General features: G+C 42.2%; 1 protein-coding gene across 2 annotated transcripts; it reads left to right on the top strand.

The window, feature by feature from the left end:
• The first annotated feature begins 401 nt into the window (after positions 1 to 401).
• On the top strand, positions 402 to 15701 carry myh7ba (myosin, heavy chain 7B, cardiac muscle, beta a). Of its 2 annotated transcripts, XM_061042442.1 has the most exons (43): positions 402 to 528; positions 726 to 882; positions 1446 to 1549; positions 1677 to 1820; positions 2025 to 2181; positions 2306 to 2333; positions 2625 to 2721; positions 3256 to 3279; positions 3395 to 3487; positions 3582 to 3645; positions 3736 to 3834; positions 3918 to 4021; positions 4116 to 4254; positions 4339 to 4457; positions 4778 to 4927; positions 5164 to 5334; positions 5416 to 5595; positions 5679 to 5811; positions 5899 to 5975; positions 6519 to 6606; positions 6691 to 6808; positions 6901 to 7024; positions 7282 to 7418; positions 9548 to 9803; positions 9895 to 10137; positions 10313 to 10489; positions 10610 to 10755; positions 10842 to 10932; positions 11027 to 11416; positions 11520 to 11646; positions 11733 to 11851; positions 11966 to 12162; positions 12252 to 12435; positions 12595 to 12760; positions 12862 to 12986; positions 13100 to 13215; positions 13336 to 13528; positions 13634 to 13837; positions 14173 to 14298; positions 14509 to 14679; positions 14788 to 14892; positions 14977 to 15072; positions 15202 to 15579. In XM_061042442.1, the coding sequence occupies exons 2-43, from the start codon at positions 786 to 788 to the stop codon at positions 15355 to 15357; spliced, it is 5835 nt and encodes a 1944-aa protein (XP_060898425.1). In that variant the 5' UTR covers positions 402 to 528; positions 726 to 785; the 3' UTR covers positions 15358 to 15579. The 2 variants fall into 2 exon arrangements, with proteins under 2 accessions (XP_060898425.1, XP_060898424.1); XM_061042441.1 differs by lacking the exons at positions 402 to 528; positions 726 to 882; positions 1446 to 1549; positions 1677 to 1820; positions 2625 to 2721 and adding an exon at positions 15586 to 15701 and having other exon boundaries at positions 2109 to 2181; positions 15202 to 15336.
• Positions 15702 to 17069: the final 1368 nt, after the last annotated feature.

The raw sequence follows: 17069 nt of genomic DNA, 5'->3' as shown, positions 1-17069 counted from the left end.
ATTATTATGGAACTATTTGTATTTTATTCTGAAGTTTCACTGCAATTTCTTTTTAAATGGTTAGTTTATGTTTCTAGGTGTGGACACAAATCACTGTCCTTGTTGGGACAATGATGAACCGTCCTTCAAAATCTTTGGAGTGTTAAAATTCTCCCCTTCAGAGATGCTCCTAATGCAACTCTCTCCCACTCCCTGACAGTGTGTGTAGAGCACAAAATAACTGGGATACAAAAATAGCCGGCTTGGGTTTAGCGCAATGACAAAAACGTAGCTTTCCTTTTGTGTCAATTGAGACAGGCGCCCAGCACCAATGGGCGTCGGAGGAGGTGGCATATGCTAATGAGGGACAAATGTACACTGACCATGACCTTGAGAAACACAGTATAAAGGAGGGCACATCTCACGAAGCTGTTATTTGGTTGTGGTCGTCCTGAGGTCAGTTGAAAACTTTTCCTTCATTTGGCATTTTACGCGCGGGTTGGATGACCCATAAAGCGGCTCAAAGAACAATTATATCATAAACAACAGGTTTGTAATACTCTTAACATTGCCTCGCACGTGTCAGCTAACGTGCCACAACTTTCAATGTTTTTGTTCATTTTTGGTGAGAATAGATTTGCGGTCTTTACGCACTGGCAGTGTTTCTTTGCCACGTACGAGCTGCAGAAACAGAAACAACTACTGAACTACTGAGCCTAACGCAAACTTCTGTTTTCTTACCAAAGGAATTCTCCATCTCTGTTGTACCACTGGTGCGTCCGGGTTTGGGGCGAGGAGCTGCCACCATGTCGCGCTTTGACGTGAGGGTGTTCGGAGAGGCTGCACCGTTTTTACGCAAATCAGAAATGGAGCTGCTGGCGGCGCACACCGTTGCTTTTGACGGTAGGCCTTATAAGAGGAGTTCATCGAAACATAACCTTTTAGAGCAAACAATTCCAAGTATATTTATTAAGATCATTGTTTTGTTTTTTTTAAAATTAATATTACATTTGCATCTGATTTGAAATATTGCAGAAATCTAGCAGCTGATGTGAGATTCAGTTTTGTAAATGTAGTGTCATGCGTCGCAGTTTGTTTAAACCACCATTAAGAGTGTTAAACTTTTGAAAAGTATAATTCAGACGATAATACTAGCTTGGAAATGAACGGAGAAAAATCGCCCCTCTCCTTTTAAAAGTACAATTTATTTTCACATCGTCTTATTTCGTTGTGAGATTGTATTTCAAAGGTGCAATATTAATAACATGTTTTCTAACTACATCAAACTTTGAATGATGTGCATATTATTTTCTATCTTAACTTTCTAGTCTCTTTAATTTATCAACGATTGTATTTATTACTTAATCAGTAATTTGATTGTCTCTGCCCACATTAGTATTAGGTAGTAGTATTAGTAGTATTCAGTTTCCTAACCTGTTTCCCTCAACCCTCTGCTCTACGGTTAGGTAAGAAGCGAGCCTGGATCCCTGATGAAAAAGAGGCATACATTGAGATCGAGATCAAGGAGCTCAGCGGTGACAAAGTCATTGTTGAAACCAAAGATGGGAGGGTAAGTGTTCACCAGATTATAATGCAGTAATGAATGAAAACCTTTACTAGACACGTCTTCCTTCAACTCTGTAAACTCAGTTCATTCATGTTTCTCTCCTCCTGTCTTCCTGTTTCCTTCCCTTTAGTCTCTGACAGTGAAGGATGGTGACATACAGCAGATGAATCCTCCAAAGTTTGACATGATCGAAGACATGGCCATGCTGACGCACCTCAACGAGGCGTCTGTGCTGTTCAACCTTCGGAAACGCTACTCTGCCTGGATGATCTATGTTAGTATCACATTATGGTACTTCCCCTCTCCCATGTTTCCATGCTCCCCTCAGAGGCATGATTATCCAGATTAAGTTACCCAGTTCAGCTGTAAGCTTCAGCAATGTCAACCTGTCAATGGAGGATCTGGACATGTTTGACATGTTTGCTTGAGCTGATGTATCATAGAGGGTTAATGCAGTCTTATATGTCTTCTTCTCCAGACTTACTCTGGGCTCTTCTGTGTGACGGTGAATCCATACAAATGGCTGCCCGTCTACACACCCCCTGTGGTCGCTGCCTACAAGGGCAAACGCCGCTCTGAGGCACCGCCACACATCTACTCTATTGCAGACAACGCATACAATGAAATGCTGCGAAGTAGGTGCTCCTGTACTCTCAAATAAAGTGACACAAGTACACACAAATTGATACAAGCATAAATGTGCATACTCCTGAAGTCGTTTCAATAAAAATAAGCCTTGTGTGATTTTCTCTTCCTCAGACCGTGACAACCAGTCAATGCTAATCACGTAAGTAACAGCTGATTTTTAAATATTGTTTCAAGAACAAATGATAGAACAAATGACAGCTTCTAACTGTGTAGGGAAGTCTTATAACCCACATACAGGCCTTTCAGCTTTGATATGTTTTACACCAAAGTTTTTGGCTTTAGATGAAATCTTTTTTCCGTCCTTTTTTTTTTTTTTCTTCCAGCTTTGTGACATGTGGTGTAGTGCCTTTGACTTACACTACATTTACAAGTTTTGTGACCAGCTTTTACCTGTTGTATGTACACTTTGTTATTTTTCACACTCCTATAGCGGAGAATCCGGTGCTGGCAAAACTGTCAACACGAAACGTGTCATTCAGTATTTTGCCATTGTGGCAGCTCTTGGGGACACACCTGCCAAAAAAGGAGTAAGGCTGATGTGGCAAACCCTTTTTTGTTTCCCAGCTTTTTTTTTGCTGTATTTCTCTTTTTCTTTTTTTTTTGTCCCAGAAATCATTGGGTGTATTTCCTTTAAACCATCCCCATACATTATCCTCCATGTCAAAGTGGTTTATGTGAGAACTGATCACATCCATGTCTGAGTCTTCACCCCATGTGTTGTGTAGCCCTTTACAGCCACTTGACTCTGCTTTCATTTTGACCTTTTTTTTTTCCCTTTCACATTTTTTTTGGTTCCATTTTTTTTGGTTCAATTATTTTCCCTTGGCTTCGAGTTTTGTTCATGACTTTTCTGTGTTGTTTTTTGATCATTTTTCATACATTTTTCTACCCTACATTTACTATACTTCATCAAATAAAACAAAGTGGTCCCTGATTTTTACCTCAGTCTTAACAAGTGTCTAATTGTCCAGTTGGTTTTGATTGTTCCCTTTGGTAGTGAACGTATTATTCGATCATGCTTCTCATGATGTGGCGCTCATCATCTTCTTATCGTTTTGCAGCAAGGTCCTGCCACTAAAACAGGGGTGAGTTATTATTTCCCCAAAAAGAAATAATGCATTCACATTATGTTTAATTTATCAGTTTATAAAATATTTCTGAACATGTGTCCTGACATTACATTTTGTATCTTCTCTCCAGGGGACTCTGGAGGATCAGATCATTGAGGCTAACCCCGCCATGGAGGCGTTTGGTAATGCCAAAACATTGAGGAACGACAACTCCTCCCGTTTTGTGAGTATTTTGAAATTATGCTGTACATACTTTAAAATGGTTTGATGCTCATGGGTTTGAGCATTTCAAAAATATTTATACATTTTCCCCACAGGGAAAATTCATCAGGATCCACTTTGGACCTACTGGCAAACTAGCCTCGGCTGATATTGATATATGTAAGTTAATAGTCAAATGTTGTAATCATCATGTAATACTCTTCCTGTTTCATGTTTTGTATAATCATGTCACTTTACTCTCTGTTTAAGATCTTCTGGAAAAATCCAGAGTGATATTTCAGCAGCCTGGAGAGAGGAGCTATCACATCTACTACCAGATCATGTCGCAGAAGAAACCAGAACTGTTAGGTAGGTCTCTGAGGCTGCTTTGGATATTTTAATTACAGATAACTGCAGGACAGTGATGTCATCCTTTAAACTCTGTCCTCCAGACATGCTACTGGTGTCCACCAACCCGTACGACTACCACTTCTGCTCCCAGGGAGTTACCACCGTGGAGAACATGGATGACGGACAGGAGCTGATGGCCACTGATGTGAGAGCTTTCATTTTTTCTACACAGAGAGAAATGTAAAAAAAAAAAAAAAGCCCATCGGGCAGCTTTTTGACTTTCCTTGGCTTGCTTACAGCACGCCATGGACATCCTCGGCTTCCTGCCCGATGAGAAGTATGGCTGCTATAAAATAGTTGGAGCCATCATGCACTTTGGCAACATGAAGTTCAAGCAGAAGCAGCGCGAGGAGCAGGCGGAGGCTGATGGCACTGAAAGTGAGAACCAGCAAGACATTTGATACAAAACAACCACATGATTGAAAAGCAACTTTTAACATTTTTGCTCTGTTTTTTCACCAGGTGCGGACAAGGCCTCATACCTGATGGGAGTCAGTTCAGCTGAACTCATCAAGGGCCTCCTTCACCCTAGGGTGAAGGTGGGGAACGAGTATGTGGTGAAGGGACAGAATGTGGAACAGGTGAGGAGATACAAGGTCCGCTGTCTGCGTTTTGTTTGGCATTATTTTAACAATTTCAAAGAAAATAAATGAGATATTTTTAATTATGTTATGTAAGAAAATGAAGACAGACTTATGTTAAAGAACGCATTCATTTATTAAACTTTTTGACTTGAATGCTGATGAAAAAAGGCTGCTTAATCCTCAGTTGATCAATATGCTCACCACTCCACACACTCTTTAAACTGGTATCTAAGCAACAGAGGGTATCCATGTGAATGACAACTGTATTCTTCCTGTGTTTGTGTGTGGATATGTGTATTTGTGCATGGGTGCGGTAGGTTAACTACGCTGTTGGTGCTCTGGCCAAAGCCACGTATGACCGCATGTTCAAATGGCTTGTTGGACGGATAAACCGGACTCTGTACACCTCTCTGCCTCGCCAGTACTTCATAGGAGTCCTGGACATTGCCGGCTTTGAGATCTTTGATGTGAGTTGATCCATATTGCAAATTTTTCTCAGAGATTATAGCAGCATGTATTAGCCCTGTGATTTCTATTTTTATGGACAGATTTGTGATGAATATTATCTGGTGCTATACTTGTGCTTTTATTCTTTCTTATTGTGTTGAGTAAGCTTTACAGGATGAATCTGTGTGACATGTTTTTTACACCGCTCACTTGTAATGCTTCTCCTGAACACCTGTTTTTTTTTCTCCAATTGCAGCTCAACAGCTTAGAGCAGCTGTGCATCAACTTCACGAACGAGAAACTGCAACAGTTTTTCAACCACCACATGTTCATCCTGGAGCAGGAGGAGTACAAGAGGGAGGGCATCGAATGGACCTTCATCGACTTTGGCCTTGACCTTCAAGCTTGCATTGATCTCATTGAAAAGGTAAACAAAGCGGTTGATTCATGTAGGAAAGTGTTTTTTCCTCAGTAGGATGTATTAACTAACATTCAGCTCTTCCACCAGCCACTAGGCATCATGTCCATCCTTGAAGAGGAGTGCATGTTCCCAAAGGCCTCAGACAACAGCTTTAAAGCCAAGATGTACGATAATCACATCGGCAAGTCCCCTAATTTCCAAAAGCCACGGCCAGACAAGAAGCGCAAGTACGAGGCTCATTTTGAGCTAATGCACTATGCAGGAGTGGTAAGTGTGTCCTAATAATGATCCTACAACATTACAACGTATGTATAGATCTTGGAAATTTAGATGCCCCTGCCGTTTAACAGGTACCTTATAACATCAGTGGCTGGCTGGACAAAAATAAAGACCCTCTGAATGAGACAGTGGTGGTGTGTTTCCAGAAATCTGCAAACAAGCTGCTAGCTTCTCTGTATGAGAATTACATCGCCTCAGACTCAGGTACAATAAACAGAAATCTGAAAATGGACTAAAGCAAGTAGATGACTGTTTAAGGTTGCCATATTGACTCTGCTCATTATCCTGCAGCATCTGACCATAAGACCGGTGGCAAGGAGAAGAGGAAGAAGGCTGCATCTTTCCAGACTGTGTCTCAGCTTCATAAGGTGAGACCGACTCGCCCCAGCCCTTTGTTGTTTTGTGTGATGTGAAAATGATGGGCATCCCTGGACAGCTGGATTGGTGGCAGTTAAGACTTGCAGTGATGTTTAGGGCATTGATCACATGAACATCACTTTAAGTCTGTGCTGGCTCCTCTCTGCTTTACATCAAGGACTTCACATCAGAGAACCACAGCTGCAGAATGAAACAAAAATGCAACAAAGATTTGTTGTTGTATTTTTTGTGCATCGATATTTTAATAGCACAAAAGTAAATCAATCAATTAATCTTTATTTGTATAGCGCTAATTCATAACAAATGTTAACTCGAGACACTTTACAAAAACAGCAGGTCTAGACTCTACACTTTGTTATTATTATTTACAAAGCCCCAACATTAACCCATTATGAGCACAGCACTAAGCAACATTTAGCAAAGTTCACTGTAACAAGGAGAAATGAGAAACCTCGAGCAGAACCAGACTCATGTTGAACAACCATCTGCAGAAACTCATCAACTTGATATCCTGTGCTGCTCTTCTCCTTCAGGAAAATCTGAATAAGCTGATGACCAACCTCCGCAGCACTCAGCCTCACTTTGTACGCTGCATCATCCCAAATGAAACTAAGACTCCAGGTAACACTGAACACAAGCATCACATCGCATTACAAGTTCAACCAATGGGACCTGATGTAATGTATAAAAACCTGTTCTGTACAGGGATCATGGATCCATTCATGGTGCTGCACCAGCTGCGCTGCAACGGTGTGCTGGAAGGCATCAGAATCTGCAGGAAAGGCTTTCCCAACCGCATCCTCTATGCTGAGTTCAAACAACGGTACATATCATGATTCATGTTTCTATATCACTGCATGCACTTGGAGTCACGGTGGTAAGAAGTCTTTAACACTCTTTTGCTGATACATTCAGCTACCGCATCCTGAACCCTCAGGCCATCCCAGATGACAAGTTTATGGACAGCAGGAAAGCTGCAGAGAAACTGCTGGCCTCCCTGGATGTCGACCACAACCAGTACAGATTCGGACACACAAAGGTACGACGATGGGCCAGTGTGATGCAGAGTATTAAAGGCAGCCCTGAAATGTATAATGTTCTCTAAATGATTCATTAAAGTAGGAGTAGGATTTTCTTTTCTTTTTGGAACAGCGTTCGCGATGAATTTTCCCAAAAATACACTGTGATTCATTCTCAAGTTTTATGAATTTGTGGATTTTATCGTTTTCCTTTTTATAAAAGATTTTGCTGTCTAACCTAAACTAAAAAATAGTTTTTTTCCCTCTTATCCTGTAGGTGTTCTTCAAGGCAGGCCTGCTGGGTCTCCTCGAGGAGATGAGGGATGAGCGTTTGGCCAAAGTACTGACACTGCTGCAGGCAGTCGCTCGTGGCAAAATAATGAGGACAGAACTGATGAAGATGACGGAAAGGAGGTAATAAGGCTGAAGTGACTTTTTAGTCACAAAGTCACATTTTTGTATGAAGCTCAGTGAGCATTAAATGTTTCCACTGGCACATGAAAGCCCTTGAGCTTGATCACTCAATACCAAGAAGGTGAAGACATGAGTACAAAAAGGCCTCCCTCAACAGTTGCTTCTCTGAACAGGTTCAATAGCAACACGATCAGCTGCGAGCCTTTCAGCCTGTGATATACTATACCTTGGAGTTCACTCCCTTGCTCCAGTATGTGAGGCATGCAAGGGCAGTGTTATCGGCGTGTGTGAGGCGTGTGCTTGCCCTTGTATGGTTACCACGCATGTGTGTGGCCATACTGTTAATAAGGACCCTATCCCTGTCGCACACACTGATACACACACACACACACACACACACACACTCCAACACACACCCCTCTTGCAGGTCTCCGGCCATTCTCTCCATCGAACTCTCTCTAAATGAAACAATGCTGACGGTGTCCTCAGAATCAGGTGGCGACATGTGTCAAGTGGCAGCTGCTGAGGGCCCTCCCTAAAAATACAACCACCAGCCCCCTTCGTGCCCCATGGCCCCTGGCCCTTTTGTCCGCGGCGCCTGTACTTCTAAGTGAGTGCATTGGTGGGATATGTGGTGGGTGACAGAGGATTTAAGTCAGCCGTTGGACAGAGGGCTTTAGTTTCTAAATAAACACAGACGCTCACCTTTGAGAGGCACCCGGCATGGAGTCATGTCAAAAATGCAATCAGCTCCCCCCCCCCACACCCTCATTCAGTCACCTCCCATCACGGCTTGTGCACGCTCACTCAAACTCACCCTCTAAACACTGACAGGAAGTCCTTGACCGGGTCCATATTTAGGGCTGTGAGGCGCCATTCTATTGAGACCAAATCAATGTGGTAACTCTGTTTGGTCACAGTTAGGAAAGTCAGTGTATGATTAGATACAAGAGAGTGGATAGGCACAGGATTAGTGCCAAATATTAAGCCCCAGGGATAAGTAACTAAATAAATAGTCAGGGGAACTCCAGGATAAATCTTTTTGACCTTCTCTTTACTTTATCTGAACTTTACTTCTGTTGCTTTTTAAAGTACCACATGGGCGACATTGTTGGGTCCTAAGCTTTCGTTTCTTCTGTATTCCAACAGTCCTCCCATCAAAACCACAATATGTGTCTGTTTCACTTCAAATTTAGACTGAAAAAAACCAAACAGTGTTTATTTTATAACGGTGGATATTACAATGTTCATTCATTGTTAGAGCTTCTGAGTGGAGCATTGGGTTGTGTCAATTTTGGTGACCCCAATGGACAAAGAGTGCTGACTGATCTCTTTGCTGATCCTGTTCTGTTCATATGTAAGTATTGTTTTCTGACGTTAAAAAAAAAAAAGAATCTCAAGCAGAGAAAACTCTCAAAAAGTATTTTTCAGCAGCGTGCTGTCAATTCCCTCATCGGACACCAACTCCACGTCAGGGTGACAGGCACAAAAGATAATTGAATTAAACTTATACATTATTCTTTGATGTACTTTTTTCCTTTTCCAAGTCATACAAGGTCATAATCAGCTAAAAACTCCTAACAGGAACTTAAAGGTTGTTTGTCAACACTGTGGTAGAAGTTATCAAGCCCTTTTTTTACATTAATTTTATCCATCCACTTTAGCGCCTTTAATAATAAGCTTATTCATCTGTTACTTTGAGCTCTGCACCCTTGTTTCAAAAAGTACTCTTAGCTAACTGTTTAAAACAGATTATCTCGTACCAAACAAAATGTTTCCATCTACGATGAGTCAGCAATTTGACGTTTAAAAAAAAAAAAGTTTTACCTAACTGTTTGGTTAATTTTTTAACATACTTTAAATCCCAAATTGCTGTGTTCAGATGTTGACTTAATATGTGGATGAATAAACTCATATCAAATATTTTCTCTTTTTTTCCAGAGTAATTGTTGTGCTACTTCCACAGACCTTCCATGAAACCCATTGCATTTAAATAAATCTTCCTGTAGTAAACTGAGTACACAATAGTAATCACTGATCTCAGTGCCCTCTGAGATCAGTTTCAAATGCATTAAGATCAATATGTCCTTACTCTTCTGTTCCCTCTTTTTATCTCATTTGGTCATCAGGGAGGCTTTGATGATCATTCAGTGGAACATCCGGGCTTTCAACGCTGTCAAGCACTGGCCCTGGATGAAACTCTTCTTCAAAATCAAGCCTCTACTGAGAAGCGCAGCCACTGAGAAAGAGCTAGCCGCTCTGAAAGTGGAGCTGGCCAAGCTGAAGGAGGCTCTGGAAAAATCTGAGGTCAAGCGCAAAGAGCTGGAGGAGAAGCAGGTCAGCCTGATCCAAGAGAAGAATGACCTGGCTCTACAGCTACAAGCAGTAAGTGGCACTACTGAGTCCTCATGACACATTAACACATTGAAGTGTTGGAATGCACTGAACTCTTCCTTTGCTCACCGGTCATCCATAGGAGCAAGATAATCTTGCAGATGCCGAGGAACGCTGTGACCTGCTCATCAAAACTAAGATCCAGCTGGAGGCCAAAATGAAGGAAATTATGGAGAGGCTGGAGGATGAAGAGGAGATGAACTCTAATGTGCTTGCCAAGAAGCGCAAGCTGGAGGATGAGTGCTCTGAGCTGAAGAAAGACATTGACGACCTGGAGATCACACTGGCTAAAGTGGAGAAGGAGAAACACGCCATTGAGAACAAGGTAAGGTCATTTTAAAAAAGGGAGGCAATGAACAACAGTTCAGTGCCTCCAGGGGCACTGAGGGGAAAATTCACAGAATTTAGGGTGGATTATTTATGTTCGGAGGAATAAATCAGACTCAAGATGTTTTTGATTTCTCATATAATTTTAAAATATATCATTTCCTGACTCGCAGGTGAAGAATCTAATTGAGGAAATGGCAGTACTGGATGAAACCATACTGAGGCTGACCAAAGAAAAGAAGGCTCTCACAGAGGCTCATCAGCAGACTCTGGATGACCTGCAGGCAGAGGAAGACAAAGTCAACTCTCTGACAAAAGCAAAGGCAAAGCTAGAGCAACAAGTAGATGATGTGAGTATTTTTATCGCCTGAAAATGCAAAAACAAGGAACAAAATAAAACATGTTGCTGCATAAATTCATATCAAAGGGTGATAGAACTTAATATGTTTTAATGCTCCGATTGGAATCAGCTTGAGGGCACCCTGGAACAAGAGAAGAAGCTGCGTATGGACCTGGAACGGGTCAAACGTAAGCTGGAGGGAGATCTGAAACTCTCCTTGGAATCTGTGATGGACTTGGAGAACGATAAGCAGCAACTCGAAGAGAACCTGAAAAAGTGAGTTTTCATTTATAAACGATATAACATTGTGTTGCTATTTAGAAGTTATCATTTACAATAACTTTGAAAATCTTTTATACCAGGAAAGACTTTGAAATGAACGGGATAAGCTCACGTATTGAAGATGAACAAGCATTGGTCAATCAGCTCCACAAGAAGATAAAGGAGCTACAGGTAGACACTAGTTTCTTAGTTTATTGTGAGACATTATAGTTAGAAACCAGTCTCTCTGTTTTTGACAATGAAGTGACAACTGCTTTTCATCCAGGCCCGTACGGAGGAGCTTGAGGAGGAGCTGGAGGCCGACCGATCTTCCAGGGCAAAAGTTGAGAAGCAGCGTGGAGATGTGGCTCGCGAACTCGAAGAGCTGAGTGAGCGTCTGGAGGAGGCAGGCGGGGCTACTTCAGCCCAGGTCGAGGTCAACAAGAAGAGAGAGGCAGATTTCCTGAAGCTTCGGCGAGACCTGGAGGTAGCCATGCTGCACCATGAGGCCACGACGGCAGCCTTGCGGAAGAAGCATGCCGACAGCGTTGCAGAGCTGAGCGAGCAGATCGACAGCCTGCAGCGAGTCAAGCAGAAGCTGGAGAAGGAGAGGAGCGAGGCCAAGATGGAGGCTGATGATCTTGCCTCCACTGTGGAGCAGCTCTCCAAGGGCAAGGTAGATCAAAAATAATTGAATGAACAAAGCGAGATTAAAAGTTGTAGAAGACGAAACAAGGTCATTAACTGTAAAATTGTTTATTTCCATCTCTTTCCTGCAGGCCATTTCTGAGAAGACGTGCCGTCTCTATGAAGACCAGATGAACGAGTCTAAAGCCAAGGTTGATGAGCTCCAGAGGCAGCTCAACGAAACCAACACCCAAAGGGCCCGAGCTCAGGCTGAGAGTGGTAAGGAACATCTGATAAAAAAATCTTAGCGGCAAATTACACTTACCAATAAGTACTACAGATAACATTTTCTCCCCACCATATAGGAGAGCTAGGCAGAAAGCTTGAAGAGCGGGAAGCCATGGTCTCACAGCTCCAGAGAGCCAAGAACTCCTTCAGCCAGAATGTTGAGGAACTCAAGAAACAGCTGGAGGAGGAGAGCAAGGTTAGCTCTTCTTAATTGTATCGGACTATGGTTTTGTCTTTACAAAACTGGCAGCAACATCTACAGAAAATCAGACTTTCTTATGCTTGAATAACTGTTGATGGGTATCTTTAGGCTAAGAGCGCCCTAGCCCACTCGCTGCAGTCATCTCGCCATGACTGTGATCTTCTGAGAGAGCAGTATGATGAGGAGCAGGAGGCCAAGGCTGAGCTGCAGAGAGCTCTGTCTAAGGCTAACACAGAGGTGGCTCAGTGGAGGACAAAGTATGAAACTGATGCCATCCAGAGGACCGAGGAGCTGGAGGAGGCCAAGTGAGTGATGTGTATTTTTAACTCACAGAATCAAATGGCACACAATGATTTTATGAACACGAGTGCCAACTGTGTTTCCTTCTCATTAGGAAGAAGGTGGTGACACGTCTGCAGGAGGCGGAAGAGTCCGTGGAGGCTTGCAATGCAAAGTGCTCCTCTTTGGAGAAGACTAAACAACGTCTGCAGACCGAGATTGAGGATCTGGTCATTGACCTGGAGCGTGCAAATGCGGCAGCTTCTGCCCTGGACAAGAAGCAACGCAACTTTGACAAGGTATTAACAGTCAATTTTTACAGAACATTGCTTTGCTGTCAACAAAGGAAATCATTATAATTTGTCCAAAGAAAAATAGTAATTTTGTGTATCTTCTTACGGTTGAGACTAAGTCAACTTTTGCTTCATGGTATGAATATGTCCAATTGTGTCATTTAGGTGATGGCAGAGTGGAAACAGAAGTATGAGGAATGCCAGTCAGAGCTGGAGACCTCCCAAAAAGAGTCTCGTGGCCTGAGCACAGAGCTCTTCAAACTGAAGAACTCCTACGAGGAGACCCTGGATCATTTGGAGACCATCAAGAGGGAGAACAAGAATCTCCAAGGTACCACTCACATAATGACCACCCAGTTAGAAAGATGCATTTAAACTATTAGATTTCACAAAGATGAGACATAAACTATTTTTAAATCTCTACTTCTCCAGAGGAGATTGCTGACCTGTCTGATCAAATCAGTCAAGGAGCTAAGACCATTCATGAGCTGGAGAAAATTAAGAAGGGTCTGGACATGGAGAAAAGCGAGATTCAAGCTGCCCTGGAGGAGGTTGAAGTAAGCAATTTCCTGACTTCCTTACCCATTTTTTTTTCTTGTGGCCTAGATTTTTCTTTGGCAGAAATTACCCCAAAAAAGATGTTCAAGTACTAAGTGTCTGTGTGTCTCAGGGCACTCTGGAGCATGAAGAAAGCAAAAGTCTTCGCATTCAGCTGGAGCTAAACCAGATCAAGGCTGAAGTTGACAGGAAGATGGCAGAAAAGGATGAGGAGATTGACACCCTTCGGTGAGATTCACTGTTTTCTCCTTTCTATCCTCCTTAAAGCGCATGTTATTCTTTCCTATCAACATCCCCATGCCAACTGGAGATTTCAAATTTCTCTCCATGACATCCTTCACCTTCTAGCCGTAACCACCAGAGAACACTGGAGTCCATGCAGACCACCTTGAATGCAGAGGCTAAGTCTCGCAACGAGGCGGTGCGTCTGAAAAAGAAGATGGAATGTGACCTGAATGAGATGGAGGTCCAGCTTAGCCATGCCAACAGGCAGGCTTCAGAGTCCCTGAAACTACTGAGAAACCTGCAAGTTCAGATCAAGGTGTGTCCATCAAGCAGCCAGCCAACGGACCTAACCCGTGTCAGATTCATTAGGACCAATTCCATTGTTAAAATGTTAAATGACATTTCTGATCTTCAACTCCAGGACATTCAATTGGAGCTGGATGACACTGTTCACCAGAATGAGGAGCTGAAGGAGCAGGTGGCAATGACAGAGCGCCGCAACAATCTGCTGTTGTCTGAGGTGGAGGAGCTCAGAGCTCTGCTGGAGCAGAATGATCGCTCGCGCAAGCTAGCTGAGCATGAGCTGCTCGAGGCAACCGAGAGAGTCAACCTCCTGCACTCTCAGGTAAAGAGATGCATTCAAACCTCTGTGCAGGGCATCTAAAATGATAGGATCACTTAGAATTTAAATATGGATTATCATAAGGCACTCGCTTTCCTTAAATGGCAAAGATAGTATCTTGTTTTTCAGCTAGTTTGGTTTTTTGGTCATTAGAATCCAGGAAAAGAACAATTTACAGCCTTTTTGTACAGCATCTCTGATGCTAGATGGTATAGGAGTTTTTACTCAATCATAGCAAGAAATAGATTGGTTTTGGAGAAGGGAGAACCCATATTTATAGCAAGATGAACTAGCATTTTCAACCTGAGATGATGCTTGTGTTTTCTCCCTCATCCCAGAACACTGGACTTATCAACCATAAGAAGAAACTGGAAAGTGATCTGTCCACACTGTCAAATGAGGTGGACGACGCAGTGCAGGAGTGTCGCAATGCTGAGGAGAAGGCCAAAAAGGCCATCACCGATGTAAGATCTTGAATTGAAAAAATAGAAAAAAAAGACAGTGGATCTGGTTAACCCTTCAGTCTTCAGTAATTACATCTAGTTTAATTGACCAAACTAACAAATGTGCTTTCCAGACCACTGTAGCTGGGCCAGCTTCCTGCTGATGTTGCTCGAATGCTTTCTAGTCCAGTAAGAGAGTGTACAATTAACTTTGATCCTTTGATTTTGTAGGCAGCCATGATGGCGGAGGAGCTGAAGAAGGAGCAGGACACCAGCTCCCATCTGGAGAGGATGAAGAAGAACATGGAGCAGACCATAAAGGATCTGCAGATGCGTCTGGACGAAGCTGAGCAGATCGCTCTCAAGGGCGGCAAGAAACAGGTCCAGAAACTGGAGGCCAGGGTGAGAGATGTGTCAATTTGAATCCATGTGTTGTCAACTCATTATCATTTTCCATTTTGTTTTGTTTATAATTTTTAATGAACTGCCTTTTTGTCAATGGTCTGGTAGGTCAAAGAACTTGAGAATGAACTGGAATCTGAGCAAAAGAAGAGCCAGGAGTATCAGAAGGGTGTACGCAAGTATGAGAGGAGAATCAAAGAGCTCTCCTACAAGGTAAGCTACTGTTGTTTGTACATTGTGCATTTAAAAAATATATATTGAAAAGTAGAGTAAGAGCTTACTGTGCTTTCTGTGCAGGCCGAGGAAGACAAGAAAAATCTGGTCCGCCTACAGGACCTCATTGATAAGCTGCAAGCCAAGGTCAAGAGTTACAAGAGACAGAGTGAAGAAGCGGTGAGTCCACTATCAGTAGTTTAGTATTTAAGGCGATGAAAGATCATCTGAAGCATAGCTGGCCCACTGGAGGGGGTTCATATATATAGAACAAAATGACTGAAGTTTTCTCTGTCATCCTTTCTTCAGGAGGAGCAGGCGAACTCCAACCTCACTAAGTACAGGAAGCTCCAGCATGAGCTTGACGATGCAGAGGAGAGGGCTGACGTTGCTGAAACGCAGGTCAACAAGCTGCGGGTCCGCACCCGAGACCAAGTTAACAAGGTTAGTAAACTAAATACGTAATTGATTTTGTTACAGTATGCTGCCACATAGTGTGACCTTTGGAACTATTTATTAAAATTAGACTGCAGGCTTTATACCAAGAACTTATTTTTGGAAGGAGCTGGATGTAATCATCTGTTGACGATGACCTCACGTAGCCTTCTCTTGTGATCTCTAGTGTAGTCATGAGTAGCTCTATGATACTGTGTATGTGGTTGCTAACAAACATCTCTGTCTTTTTTATTTCAGCTTGCCGAGTGATGTCTTGAAGCTGAAAGCTGCGTCCAAACATATCACAGTCACCCAGCTGCAACAGCTGTGTTCAACTGTGAGGACAGATCCAAATAAAGACTAATAAACCTTTATTTATGTCTACCTTCTTTTTTTATTATTATTTCAGAATGAAATCTGACAGATGGAAATCCCACAAAAAAAGGTCTAAAGAAGAATTTATTATATTATTTATCTGACAAACAGCTGTTAAATAAGGAAAATGAAGTTCAATACAAGCATAAGAGGCAGAACAAAAGGGTGAACGTTGGTTACAGAAGTAGTAATAATAGAATGTGAAACTTAATCTGTTCTCTGATAGGTTAAGAGTCAACCAGGGTTAGAAATTAAGACTTAAGTTTGCAGAAGTCTATGCATCTTTCAAGAACACAAATTGCAAATAAAAAAGGGAAAAAAACAGTTTTCTTGAATAAAGATTAAGATTTTACATTGTGAACTTCAGCCACCGTCAGAATCTTGTGTGGTCGTTCTTTTCAACAAACGCTACTGATACCGCCGGCCCTGGTGAGGTAAAACATGTTTGACTGAAGAAGAATAACACAATCTGCCTTTAAATGTTTGTGAAGGACGGCTGCTGTCTCCATCATGCCGCTTTGAAAACAGAACGTAAATAAATGAAGTCAAAATGTCAGGGTTCTAAAATAGAAAGCAAAACGTGTTATGTATGCAGCATGTTCTTGTCCAAAGGGCATAACATTAGTCAGCATTCTCTTTACATATAAATGAATGAAATCTAAGGCCTACTAGGAGCATCACACCACATACAGGTTCTCATGTGCATCATACAAAAGGGCCACTCTCTCATTTGGATCACAAAGCTACAGAAGTCGGGGTTACGAGATTGTAAATACAGTCACCTCAGAGGAGTGCTCACAACATTCATGTTTCTATACCAATAGCATGATTGACTTTCATGATGGATGACTCGAGTGATAACAGGGAATATAATTAACGATGACACATGATCAGTTCCAAGAATAAAACACGACTGCAGGAGCACCCAGAGTTTGGTCACATCATTTCATCAAGAAACCTTTGCGATTATCTCAGGCATTCTGCAGAGAAACTGAGAATTTGTTAGAGAGAAGCACTTGTTAAGTGTAGTTGCATTAAATGAATTGCACAGCACAAAAGGTGAACTTATTCAAAGTATGTGCACACCTATAGAGATTTAAGACATGCTGAATGAAAGCTAAAGAGAAAGGAAACATTTCTGGTTGATTAGCTTTAAAGCAAAGAAAAGGCTTTCAAAGTGTAAAGGACGTTTGTGTTTGCATCCTAAGGCGGCATAATACTAGTAACTCATGGCATCAGGGACCTACTGTAGAAATGCCTTTATACATTCACATGAACATGAACTATGAACCATGACATGCTGGGAGTAAAACTGTACAGTTATCATCAGAAGTGGTTTGATCTGTACGCTGTGAGGATAAAATATG

This window comes from Labrus mixtus, chromosome 7 (genome assembly GCF_963584025.1).
Source record: "Labrus mixtus chromosome 7, fLabMix1.1, whole genome shotgun sequence".
In the NCBI taxonomy this organism is placed as follows: Eukaryota; Metazoa; Chordata; class Actinopteri; order Labriformes; family Labridae; genus Labrus; species Labrus mixtus.
The sequence above is the reverse complement of the archived record's forward strand: the minus strand, read 5'-3'. Positions and strand labels throughout refer to the sequence as shown.

What these genes read in the sequence shown, in the direction of transcription:
- myh7ba (XM_061042442.1), top strand. Translation starts at nt 786, where the DNA reads ATGTCGCGCTTTGACGTGAGGGTGTTCGGAGAGGCTGCACCGTTTTTA. An exon ending in ACTCTGCCTGGATGATCTAT is followed by an intron (nt 1,821 to 2,024) that starts GTTAGTATCACA and finishes CTTCTTCTCCAG; the next exon opens with ACTTACTCTGGGCTCTTCTG. An exon ending in GTCCTGCCACTAAAACAGGG is followed by an intron (nt 3,280 to 3,394) that starts GTGAGTTATTAT and finishes TCTTCTCTCCAG; the next exon opens with GGGACTCTGGAGGATCAGAT.